Below are 13,536 nucleotides of genomic sequence, written 5' to 3'. Positions count from 1 at the left end.
CATAATAATTATATTATTGTGGGTTGAAAACCCTATGTACTCACCAGGTTTCCCAACCTGACCCACTCAGTTTATTTGAATCACAGGTGTCGATATGAAGTTACATTACACTGAGAGATTAAGGAGATATATAAATCACTAGTAATAATGAATGTAAGTTCTGTTTATGCTTATGTTTCTGTATTGACGATGACATCCCAATGTTTTAAAATGAATAAAATACATTTCTTCGGAAATGCTTTGATAACGTATTTATCATGTTTTTCTGGGAACAAATTCCGCAACATTTTTATTAAAAATGGTACTTTGATTTTTATAAATCATAAACAAAAAAATCGGTCTTTTCTGGCCGTGAAAATGGGGATGTCACAGTTGGTATCAGAGCATTAGTTTAAGCGAACTAGGAATATGGATTTATTTCTAGACTTAATCTTAGAATGAAAAGCAATGAATGTGAGGAGTGTGTTTTAGGTAATATACCTGAATAGACACAAGCACTAGCTTATTTAGGGAAAATACCTAACATGCTTTTATGTGCTAAAAGATTTATGATGCTTTATGATGCTAAATGTATGATCGGATCTATGGTCTGTTGCCGACCGGATCTGGAAACTTTATGTGTTCAGATTTCTAAACGTTTAATTATGGTATTAGAACAGACATGTAACTTCTTGGAGTAATAGGGAGATTTACACGTCGATCGTAAATAAAATCTTTCCTATCTAAATTCTCGTCACTGGACACCGAACGTCTGAATCGGTGTATAGATCGACATGGTGAGAACTCGAAGCGGATTGGGAAGCGGTGATCCGCAGCTTGAGCCACAAGTGATTGAGCGTGCGCCAGAAGTAGTAGCCGCACCCGAGCCAATCACCATGGCTGGAGTACAAGCCATGATTCGGGCTATGATAGCAGAACAAAGGGAGGAAATGAGGCGGATGTTGCACGAAAATAGGGACGAACCTACCATGCCCATTGAGCAACCCGAGCTGATTCCCGAGCAATCGGAGGAAGGGAACTATAGCCGCCACGTGAGTCAAGTTGGGACTCAAGGAGAGTGAACGAATGACCCGGAGAGGGGAAACGACAAGGATGGGCGGAAGTATAAGAATTTCTTGGGTGCCAAGCCACCAAGTCTTTCAAGAAGCCCAAAGCCTGTTGAGATTATGGACTGGATCTCCGAAATGGAGATGGTGTTCGAGAGCTGTAGCTGTAGCGAGAAACAGAAAACTGTCTTTGCAGTTAGGCAACTGAAGACCGGGGTCTTAAGCTGGTGGAAGTTATTGGCAGATACGATGCCACGAGGAAAAGCCCTAAAAAATGTCATGGGAAGAGTTCTTGGAACAGCTGAAAATGCAATACTGCTCAGAGATAGATCTGATAGACCTAAACAACGAGTTCCAGAACCTGAAGAAAGGGAAGAAGAGTGTCGATGAGTATGCCACCGCATTCACCGAGAGGATGAAGCTGTTTCCCTACTTGGTGCCTACTGAACTCTCCAAGATAGATAGGTTTGCTAACGGACCGCCCAAAGACTTTGGCCCAACGGTTAAAATGGCAAATACTTTAAAGACAGCCGTTAGAGCAGCTAAGAATGTAGAGAGCCAGATAAGAGAAAAGGGTCTAGAAAAGGATAAGGCGGGAGAAAAGAGGAAGTTAGAAGGATCTTCAAAATCCAACAAAGAAATAAAATTCTCAAAGTCTGAAGGAGGAGGAGGAGGTGAAGCTAAGTGGTGCGAGAAGTGTAAACAGAAACACTTCGGGAAATGTAGCGAGGAAGTGACTTGCTACAAATGTGGAAATACAGGGCATTACGCAAGCAAGTGCGCGTCCAACAAGAAGGTGTGTTACGGATGTAACAAAGAAGGGCATATTTCTAGAGACTGCCCAAAGAAAATCGAGGCAGCAAGGCCAAACACACCAACAAGGCCAAGGGCATTCTACATGATCCTCGACGAAGCAGAAAACAACGCGAGGAATCGAGGATGAGGACTTCATATCCAAAGATCGAGTTATGCAGTAGCCGTGTGGATAATATCGTATGGTGTAGCCTATTAGAGGCATAGTCTAGGGTGAACTTGAACACCTATGTAATCGTTTTAAGGAATAATATAAAACCTTCGTTTTGTTATCTGATGTGTCAAGTTGTTATGTGATTTTTTTTATGGTTAATTGGAAAACTGCGAGACAATACTTGGGACGAGTATGAGTAGGTGTGAAAGGTAGTAGAGGCCTATACTACCGGAAGCACATGACTCACGCTTGGATCAGGGAAAGTTACAAGGTTACCAAGAAGGTAGTAATTGATTCCGTTTTATTCAAAGTATGTCGTTACCATCGTTGCTTCCTACCCAAGTCTAGCCACCAGAAGGTGACATGTGGCATGGACTCGACGAGTAGAGCTGCCAGCCTCACTATAAATAGAGGTGTCGGGTTCCCTCATTCTTCACACCATTCCAACCTCTTCTCTCTCTCTCTCTCTAAACTCTCTCTCTAGCCCCCAAAACCCCCCTAAGCCTAGGTAAACCCCCTAGCACCCGAAGGAAGCCCCGAGGCTCCCGAAGCCCTGAGAAAAGAGCCTTTCGGCTAGGGAACGCTGCTCCAGCGAAGCCCGGTTTTCGAGAAAACCCGCTGTAAGTGAGCTACGCCTACGCTATTTTTAATATAGCTTCTAATTAATTATAATAACATTATTAGGACCTTAAAATAATTATTTGGGCTATTATTATGAGTTATACAAGAGTGTTGCTTAACGCTTATATAATAGTGATAATAGCTAGACTATTAATTAGTCGCGGTTAAAGTTAGACTAAACCCTAGTGGTATTGATACTAGGTTTGTCAAGAGAAAATTGTTTTGAGATAACGAAGTGTTGTCCGAGTACCGAGTCACCACCTTACCAGGTGAGTGCATAGTTACTTTCGTCTTACACATATATATGAAGTATTTTATATAAACTACGTGCTATGTGTGCATATTATCTGTATACTTGCTATCTATGCTGGATGAACGATTTTATACAAGTTTTATATGATTTAAATTGTATATGTATTTATATCTACATAATATGTTGGGTAAAGCATGGGTAGATGAAATATGAGTTGGATGATGAGTTGAGAGGTGATATAGACCCTGAGGTAAGGGTGAGAGGTGGACGATGTGAGAAGCCTTGTTCCCAAATGTTGGCCCCGTCATCTAGCAGAGTATGGATGACAACCACAGACTATTCTAGACAGTCCAGTGGAACACTAGCAAGCTCGCAACATGTAGGTGTTATGAACGATGTGTTCACCCGGTGTACTCTAAACCCTGGCGATCATGCAGACTTGGTGCCTAAACCTTGGCGATCATGCAGACTTGGTGCCAAAACCCTGGCGACTATGCGGACTTAGTGTCTGTTGTATAAACCCTGGCGACTATGCAGACTTAGTGCCTGTTGTATAAACCATGGCGACTATGCAGACTTAGTGCCTAAAACCCTGGCGACTATGCAGCCTTAGTGCCTAAACCCCAGTGACGATGGACTTCGTGTCGATTCCTTAGGATGATCCTTAGGAATGAATGAACGAGAAATATTTGATTCTTAGGATAGATCCTTAAGAGTAAAGAAGATAATGGGGATGGGTAATTGGGTTGATTGTTTGATGTTTAAACATAATAATTATATTATTGTGGGTTGAAAACCCTATGTACTCACCAGGTTTCCCAACCTGACCCACTCAGTTTTTTTGAATCACAAGTGTCGATATGAAGTTACATTACACTGAGAGATTAAGGAGATATATAAATCACTAGTGATAATGAATGTAAGTTCTGTTTATGCTTATGTTTCTGTATTGACGATGACATCCCAATGTTTTAAAATGAATAAAATACATTTCTTCGGAAATGCTTTGATAACGTATTTATCATGTTTTTCTGGGAACAAATTCCGCAACAATTTTATTAAAAATGGTACTCTGATTTTTATAAAGCATAAACAAAAAAATCGGACTTTTCTGGCCGTGAAAATGAGGATGTCACACGAACAAACACAAAAAAACTATATATATATATATATATATATATATATATATATATATATTTATAGAGAGAGAGAGAGAGAGCTAGGTTCAAATGTGGATTGACATCTATTGTGCGGACGTGTGGACAGTGGTATTCTGTGAGAATGACAAAGAAAATATGTTGTTTGATAATATGAATACGTTCAATCTTACATAAGTATTGTCATTTTCACACATTGTCACTAATTAAATCGTCTATAAGGTTATTATAGATTTTTTATTAATATTCTCATTCTGTTAGAATGTGTCAGAATGTTTATTGAGTCGTATTCTGTCAGAATGAAAATGAGTGAAAAACGATGTGTGAGAACAAAAATGACGATAATAATTAGTGAGAATGAATGAAAATGACGATATATATATATATATATATATATATATATATATATATATATATATATATATATATAAACATAAATAAACAAACACAAATGAACATAAACCTTCAAATTAAGAATCGTAATAGTTGATCTTCAAAACTTCTCATATTTTGATCTTGCTTAGCAACTATAAATAAACAAACACAAATGAACATAAACCTTCAAATTAAGAATCATAATAGTTGATCGTCAAAACTTCTCATATATTGATCTTGCTTAGCAACTTACTTCTAATATTTTTAAGAAATCTATTGACCATATTCGTTCAATAAAGAAATGAAGATTCTTGGTCATATTCACATATCTTCGTTCATTTAACAAATTATTACGTTCATGTTTGTTCGTTTATGTACGTTAAGGTACCAAATGAACGTAAACAAACATAAATGATCATAAATTAACAAACACAAAAAAGCCAGTAAATGGACTTAAATATAAACAAACATAAACGGACAAATAGAAATAAACATTAACCTTCAAAATAAAAATTTTAATAGTTGATCTTCAAAAATTCTCATATGTTGATCGTACATAACAAATTACTTCAAGTTGAGTTATTTTATAAAACATAAGAAGAAATTTTACATAGACGCAGCGGGTAAACGAGCAACAAGCTGTGCCGCAACCCATTTTTAGATGGCAAATTACTTCTAATATTTTTAAGAAATATGTTGGCCATATTCATTCGTTTTAAGTAAACAGACGAAAAATCTTGTTCATATTCGTTTAATTATTTCATCTTGTTCATATTTGTTGGTTAACAAATAAACAAGCATAAACGAAATAATGAATGGTTCATAAAAATAATAATAATAATAATAATGAATGGTTCATTAAAAAAAACAAACAAACAAACAAATTCGTTAGGCATTCCGTTGGTTTAGTTTGCTAAAAATGCATCATTACGAACTTATAACTAAAATTCTGAAGTACCGAGAACAAAATACTAACTTATGCTGAACAATACGATAAAAATCTTTCTTACACCATCTTAATTTCTAAAATCAAAATGAACTTCTATATTTTTTAGTTTGACAAATTAGGAATTCGAGAAGTTTTAATATGAACTCAATTGTTTAATAATAGTTAATTTAACATATACGATCGGAAATTAAAAACTAATTTATCCTTCTTATTGTTTTAATAACCGAAAGATCCATCGGAGATCTGCAAATTTTAATAGGCTTTTCGTTACTTTCTTCATACTTCCTTAGCTATTGATCTTATTATTGTTGGTTAGTTTTTATGAATGATGTGATTATTTAGCTAAGTGTGATATTTCAATAACCATAACAGCTGAATCTCTTTTCCCTTCCTAATAAAAACCTCGTGCCACATGACTTTTTTGTACGTCTCTTCTTTGCCACGCGGCATCTACTCGTAAGTCCTTTACTTTTATTCCCGCCTATTCCTTCAAACTAAGTTACGTACTGAGATCTCGCCTGCTATCTCTTCTTATCTTGACCTAGCCTTCTTTCAAACTAATCACCCCTTAAAATCAGCATTGTTTCAATCGATACATAAATGCCAAGATTTGATGAAGGAAATAGGGAGAAGTTTCCAACTAAGAAGCCCCTAAATCTGGAAGTAATTCAGCGAAAATTGTTCAATTGGTATATGATCCCAAGATTTGAAGAGGTAAATAGATTCCATTACTCCCCATTGAGCAACGCCTCCATCTCATGGTCTATCTCTATCGATTTGCCTAAAATCAAACGCTTCCTCCCATCAAAATCGATTGCAAGAATCACCATCTCTCGAAATCAACAATGACAATCTACAAATTTTTATTCAAAATGCAAGAAATCATGAACAAGAACATCTTTCCGATCAGCAAATAATCAATATCTACAAATCGTGGGCTTCAATCGATTTATCTGGTAGCAGTTATCTCCATCAATGCTTTTCATCTATATAAACGTGAACGGTGCCCTAAATCGAAGCAATAATCTTTATCAAAGCTTTTAGACGGTATAAAACCAAGTTTGATTTTTTTATTTGGTTTTCGATCTTTAGCCCTAAATCAATTTGTTGGTTGAACTAGATTGTATTTGTTGTGCTTGATGCATTGACCAGATCATTTTTAGCTATAGGAGTCTGATGTTGTTAGGTACGTTTGATGGTTTCTTTGATTTTTTGGGAAATAGGCTTAAGAAGGCTGCTTAAGAAACAAAAAAAGGTGGATGGAGTTACGTTTTTCATGTAGGAGCTGATTGTATATGATTGTCTTTTATTATTATTATTATTATTTTGTTCTTTTTTTAATTTCTCCATAATCAGGTATGTCCGATGGTTTCATTGTTTTCTTATCTTCCTTTCTGGTTTTTGTACATCAAAACCTAAGGCTTGCTCATTTTTTCTTGCTAATATTTGAATTCAGTTACATTCCTAAACAAAAAAAAATAGTTTTCTTACAGATTCAAGGTCTATTGAAGGTGGAAATTTAAAACGGAATCAAGTTTTATGAAGAAACAAAGAAACTAAAGGATCGAGTTCTCCCTTTCCAGGTGAATCATGTCTTTGACAATTTTGTTTGTTTTTCATCCATACATGTATTTGTATCTGAAGGTAAATTTACAATCTGGTATGAAGTATACAATGATATCGATTTGGATATAAAGATCTGCAGCGCTAAATCCTTTCACTTGGATATTTTAATCAATAATTTTTTTATGTTTCTATTTCTACTTTCAATTTGAAAATTTTCTTTCTTTTTTGCCAGGACATGATTTCAGTAGTTATCAGATTGGAGATGACTGCTGAACAGGAGGAACTTGGATCTATAACCAATATAAACAAAAAGGAGAAAATTATGTACTTTTGAAATAAAGAAACCATATATGTATCAACTTTTCCACAATTGTTTATGTGCATGTTATTTTAATTTCTTAGATTAAAGGGGATTTTTACTCTCAGATTATTTTGGGTTTTAGAAACTTTCATGTCTATTCAATTGATAGTTGAGTTTGTGTGTATACAGGTAGAGACAGATGGAAGGAGAAAAAAGAGAGTGACACCTTCCAAGACCCTTTATAAAGGGTATTTTAGGAAGTTACATCTTTCCTTATGCCCCTGGTAACTCAGATGACCAGAAATCTGAAATTGAAGTGCTGGAATGGTATTGAACTTATATAAAAATATGAGAACAATAGTTGTTTTCCTTCTAACACTCTAACCGGGTAGATTTCACTGTTTATGTTGACAACTTTTACAAATTACATTTCTGACCTTGTATGTAGTGTAACAGGTACATGCAGGACATTTGTTTGTTTAGGAAAATATCTTTTGGGTATCAACTATCACGTTTACCTCTGTTGCATGACATTGTGTAGAAGCACTTAGGGATGAGCAAAGGCGGGTACCAGCCCTAATTCTTTAGAACCGGAACCGCCGGTTCTTGGAATCTTGAAACCGGAACCAGAACCGCTGGAACCGGTTTCGGTATCAGGTACCCGGTTCGTAATTTTCTTTATTATAATTTAATCATTATAAACCACAAATTAATCATATATTATTAACTAAAAACTATTAGTGAGTTGTTTATTAATAAACATTATAAATTAGTTATCAATACAATTATGATGTTATATACGTAAAATATGTTGAAAACCAAATGAAATTATTAATGAATATTTACATATTGTCGCTCTCTGTTCTTTTATAACTTCATACACATCCAATGTGTAACTTTCATCGCCACATGTTTTAGTGATGCTAATAAGCGAAGTCTATAACTATTATTTACTTACAAGTTGGTTAGCGGATAAAAGAATTAGCATAAAGACCATTCTAAACACATGGATATTAAGAGATCATAATTATCATCTTATTATAGACCATTTAAATTAATGTTTATAGTGGAGTTTCTATGAATCAAAAGGTCTTCACTTTTCATTGTACAAAAGTTTAGCTAGAAATAAACTAATAACACGTTTAAATTTATCTTAGACTATTTGGCACTTTATATATATATATATATATATATATATATATATATATATATATATATATATATATATATATATATGAAAACCGGAACCACGGTTTTAAGGCGGTTCCGGTTCCAAAAATAGGTACTCGGTTTTGTTGCTCATCCCTAGAAGCACTTGCTAATCAAAACAATTAAATGGTTAATTGGATTGGAAATCCATTTGTAGATGTCTGATTCATTTAAAATCAATAAAGGGAAGTTATAGTTTTGAAATTTTAACCTTTACATTCTCTTGTCTAATTAAGCCCAAAAATTTGACCACTATTGTTTATTTAATTCAATGTTGGAAAAGTTAATATTATTATTATTTGCATTTAGTTTGCATCAATGTTTTTGCATTTACCTATAGTTTTGAAATTTTAACCTTTACATTCTCTTGTCTAATTAAGCCCAAAAATTTGACCACTATTGTTTATTTAATTCAATGTTGGAAAAGTTAATATTATTATTATTTGCATTTAGTTTGCATCAATGTTTTTGCATTTACCTTATGATTTATTTATATTTTTTTCTTTTTCATCCGTGGTGGGTTATAACCTAGTACAGCAGTTTTTCATGCTAATATTGATAAAATCGATGTTAAATTTTTGTTAATTTGTAGCTGTGTATGTCTATAAAAATGAGTTAATTACGAGATAACATTCGAATTTTATTGTTTATCGAAATTACAAAAAAGGTATTGTTCTTCCAGAAATTTCATCAAATATAGTGAACGAACCAAACACAAAAGCACATTACATCAAATTCATGTAGAACTTTCTGTGGATTTTTCTAACCAGATATCTCAATGGACTTCACATCGGGCTTCTTCACTTCTTCTTTGGGGACAGTAATTGTGAGCACTCCGTTTTCCATGGCTGCTTTCACCTGATCCATCTTAGCATTCTCCGGCAACCTGAACCTTCTGGTGAACTTCCCACTGCTGCGTTCCACACGATGCCATGTATCGTTTTTATCTTCTTTCTCGACATTTCTCTCTCCACTAATTTGCAGGATCCTGTCGTCTTCCACCTCCAGCTTTACTTCTTCTTTCTTGATCCCAGGAAGATCGGCTTTAAACACATGGGCTTCTGGGGTTTCCTTCCAATCCACACGGGTGTTTACCAACGCGGAGGTTTCTCTCGAGACATGATCAGACGAAGATGAAATCGGGAAATCTTTGAAAGGGTCCCAGATGTCGAGTGAGAATGGATCGAAGATACTGCTTCGTCGGCCACCGAAGAAACTTGGAATGATCGACATCTTCTATGTTTATCTGAAACTGTTGTAAGAAGAATTCGCTTAGTTTGAATTGTTGGGATTTTTGCTGATTTTGGTTTGGCATTTGTTAATGGGTTGGGATTATATATTATATACTTAAGGGATGACCAGAACTTTCTGGATGGCTCCTTACGATCGATAATCGTTTGCAGGTTCGGAGAAACTAGAAACTTCTGCATTCTTCTGTGATCACAGGGGAAGCTTTTACAATACAATACTTCTAAAGTACCGACAAAATTATATAAATAGTCCGTATAGTTATTAAAAGTCAAAAACTCAGTTTTTGTTAATTTTTTTTAACGAATATAGTATTTGTTGTTTTTATAAGGGAAAATGACTTGAGAGGGTAACTTACTTTTTGAAATGTACACATTTAGTCCTTATTTTTTTTTTTTTTTTGTAAAATAAGCCCTTATACTTTATTAATATGTACAAAATAGATATTTTTGACCGGCTTCTGTGGGTTTTGCTGATGTGGAAGCACACGTGACACTAACAACAACTGCATAAAAATTAATTAGCTTAGTCACTCCTTATAAACGAATGTTAACATCCAAAATCAGGAAGAACCACCTTCAAAGTCGAACACATAGTAGATAAGAGAAGTGGGGAATTCGTAGAAGAAGAAAGAAGATGTCAAGTGGCTCAAGAATCTCCACAGGTTCAAGCAATCAGAGAGTAGATAAGGAAGTCCTCTGTGATTGTGAACTCCCTTCAAGAATTCGTACCTCCAAGACCAAAGATAACCCTGGAAAGAAATTCCGAGTGTGCCCTAACTCATTGGTAAATACCTAAATTGATTTTATTTGTCAAATCGCATCAATTATCTTCTTCTTACCTTCTATGTTGTTGATTTTATTACTACAGAAACCAGGGAAAAAGTGTAAATTTTGGGAATGGATTGATGAAGAACCTGAGAATATGAAGCCCATTACAGAAGATACTCTTTCAGATTTTGCAGATTGTCTTAAACAAGTTTTAGAGGATGTGGCATCTGTTAGAGAAGAAGTGAAACAGTTGAAGGTTATGATTCAGATACTGATTCTGCTGGTCATTGTTAAGGTTATGTTTTGGGGTTGAAGATATGCATCTGGTGGTTTTAGGGGATTTTGATGTAATAGACTTGTTGTGTAATTCTTGTTTATGTAATGGATGTTGATGTACTTTATGTTTATGTAATGGTAAAGTTTATTGCTATTATATATGGATGTTGATGTAATTAAGTCAGTCAAATGGAGGTAAAACCAAGACAAATTACAGGAAAGATTCTTATAAAGACAATTGGATGTAAAGACAAATAAAAGTGGATGACAAAAGGCATCAAGCCATTTAATAATTACAAAAGATAAGCCCACCAGTAGGGGTAATACAGTAATTTAGTTCAAAAGATTCGACAAGTACATCAAAAGTAAACAACTAGTAGGGGTAATATAGTAATTAAGTTCAAAAGATTACCCCACACTACATCAAAATATATATCACATGCATTACCCAACTACATCAAAACCTAATTACTCTAAGGTCACAGGTTTGTCTTGGCTGCATCCAGTTCCATCCTTGACTTTAACATTTTTCTGAAGACTAATTTCTGTGATTCTTTCTAAAAACTTTCTCACCCTACCAGCATCATTCAAAGGAACCTTCTTCATAGGACCTCTCTTCACAGGACCCTTCTTCACAGGAGCCTTCTTCATATGAGCTTTCTTCACAGGAGTTATCTTGACAGGAGCTGGAGTTGAATGACTTGGACCTGCTGTGCTTGAATCTGGAGTGGAATGACTTGGACTTGCTGTGCTTGGAGCTGGAGTTGGCTTACTTGGGCATGTGGCTTTGTTGTGGCCAGTTTCGTGGCAAATGGTACATCTTAGAGGAATGCCTGCCCTTGACACAGTATGCCTTGTGTGCCCACTTAGCTCTCTTTCTGCCTGATCTCTTTTTCTTTTGACACATGGCCTGCCATGTAACCTCCTCTTTAATGGAGGCAAAATAGTATGAAGTGCTTCAACATGTGGCCACTCAGAACTGTCATTGAGTGGATGGATGTTATACTCATAGCTACTAAGGAAAGAGGCTTTAGTATAGGAGTTTGATACAAAAGCCTCCACATCTAGGTTCAATGATGAAATTGCTGATATGACATGTACACATGGAATGCCTGTGAGTTGCCAGCTTCTGCATCCACATGCCCTTTGATTCAGATCAACAACATACCTCTCATTTCCTGAGAACACTTCAAATTCTTTGTAGCCACTCACATAAGGTACCCAAAATTTGTCAATATACAAGAAGATAGTCAGTTACCATTATAAAACCAATGTATAAATAATGAAATAGTTACTAACCTTTGCAATTCTTTCAAATCCTCTATTTCCCTTCTGATACTTGGGCATATGTCCAAATCCCAACTCAAACCATTTTGCTTCTGCATCCATAACCTTTGCATTGCCCAACATCTTATGTCCTCCAACATTGTTATCAATGGTTTCCTTCTAGCATCAAGTACAGCAGAATTGAAACTTTCAGAAACTCCATTCTCTACTGCATCACAGTCCATACCCTCTCTAAAAAAAGCCTTTGACCAACACCTTGGATCCCTGTCTATGAGATAGTCATAAGCCCTACTTTTCAAGGACTTAATCTCATTCATTGCTGCTTCAAACTTTGGCACAGTTGTTGCATTCACAGCCCTCCAAAATGGTTTAAAGTATTGTTCTCCTTTAAATTTTTTGTGGAAATTAGCTAGAATGTGTCTAGCACATAATCTATGCTCTACATCAGGAAGTCTTTCCTTCACAGCTTCAAATAATCCCTGATTGAAACAATAAATTGATTAGTTAATTAAATGATCAAAACAGTTAAATTTAATTGAAAAAAATAGAATGATTACCTTGTGCCCATCTGAGAGGATTGTAATGCCATGACCATTCCCCCCTCCAATGTCTTCCATCAGGTTGTCCAAAAACCATTTCCATGTCCTTTTGTTCTCAACATTGACTACTGCCCAAGCTAAGGGATAGATGTTATTATTAGCATCTCTACCCACTGCTGATAGGAGCTCCCCTCCAATGTCTTCCATCAGGTTGTCCAAAAACCGTGTAAGGTACCGAGGCTTTTACTCCATCAAAATACATCAATGGGGTAGGTGTGAACAGCCCTTGATAGTGTACATCAACGATTGTATCTGCATCTTCTGCCATTGTTGATGGTAATTGTAAATCAAGAAGTTTGAGGGATTATCGGCTGAGTGAATGGAGGAATGACTTATTAAATGAGCCCTAATTGTCGTTTCAATGCGGTGTAATTTAACAATATCCACGTATGATGACACCTGGTTATTTAATTTCAAGAAAATAAAATCAAAATCTTATATGACCGGTATACCGGGTATACCAGGTCAAAAGGATTGCACAATTACAAAAAATCGAATATAAGGGCTTATTTTATAAAAAAATAAATAAGGACTAAATGTGTACATTTCAAAAAATAACTTACCCTCTCAAGTCATTTTCCCTTTTTTATAATTTGCATGAATTGTCCTTTTTGCTAACACGTTGGTTTTGGTCTGTTAATGTGAGGGTAATTTGTTTTTTTTCAGACAGTAACAAATGAGTTTGTGACCATTGGTAAAGTAGAAACCATTTACGTAATTTTGTCTATAATTTTTGTTTATAAGTTTGTAATTTTTTCACCGTTTTACTTTTTAAAATGTCATTTTGACACATTCACTTTGTACTTTATAAAAAATTTATTTTCACTCATCCATTTATTAAACTTTTGTGTTTATCAACCCGTAGTATATATATTATTTGATTTTCCTTAATAACTTTTGTTTGTTAACCTA

General features: G+C 35.1%; 2 protein-coding genes across 2 annotated transcripts; both read right to left on the bottom strand.

Moving 5' to 3' along the window:
- Positions 1-9,063: 9,063 nt before the first annotated feature.
- On the bottom strand, positions 9,064-9,891 carry LOC145115566 (17.3 kDa class I heat shock protein). Its single transcript, XM_079051878.1, has one exon. It carries the CDS (start codon positions 9,675-9,677, stop codon positions 9,207-9,209), a length of 471 nt encoding a protein of 156 aa, XP_078908004.1. The 5' UTR covers positions 9,678-9,891; the 3' UTR covers positions 9,064-9,206.
- Positions 9,892-11,206: 1,315 nt separating this feature from the next.
- Positions 11,207-12,771, bottom strand: LOC145114114 (uncharacterized). Its single transcript, XM_079050121.1, has 3 exons — positions 12,583-12,771; positions 12,038-12,504; positions 11,207-11,945 (listed from the first exon to the last, which is right to left on the bottom strand). The coding sequence occupies exons 1-3, from the start codon at positions 12,769-12,771 to the stop codon at positions 11,207-11,209; spliced, it is 1,395 nt and encodes a 464-aa protein (XP_078906247.1).
- Between the last annotated feature and the right edge of the window lie 765 nt (positions 12,772-13,536).

The sequence above is a fragment of the Lactuca virosa genome, chromosome 5, assembly GCF_052849685.1.
Source record: "Lactuca virosa cultivar CGN04683 chromosome 5, Lactuca_virosa_CGN04683_v6, whole genome shotgun sequence".
Classification (NCBI taxonomy): domain Eukaryota; kingdom Viridiplantae; phylum Streptophyta; class Magnoliopsida; order Asterales; family Asteraceae; genus Lactuca; species Lactuca virosa.
This window is presented reverse-complemented; position numbering and strand designations above follow the sequence as displayed.

What these genes read in the sequence shown, in the direction of transcription:
- LOC145115566 (XM_079051878.1), bottom strand. Translation starts at nt 9,677, where the DNA reads ATGTCGATCATTCCAAGTTTCTTCGGTGGCCGACGAAGCAGTATCTTC.
- LOC145114114 (XM_079050121.1), bottom strand. Translation starts at nt 12,771, where the DNA reads ATGGAAGACATTGGAGGGGAGCTCCTATCAGCAGTGGGTAGAGATGCT. An exon ending in TCCTCTCAGATGGGCACAAG is followed by an intron (nt 12,505 to 12,582) that starts GTAATCATTCTA and finishes TGTTTCAATCAG; the next exon opens with GGATTATTTGAAGCTGTGAA. An exon ending in GATTTGAAAGAATTGCAAAG is followed by an intron (nt 11,946 to 12,037) that starts GTTAGTAACTAT and finishes ACCTTATGTGAG; the next exon opens with TGGCTACAAAGAATTTGAAG.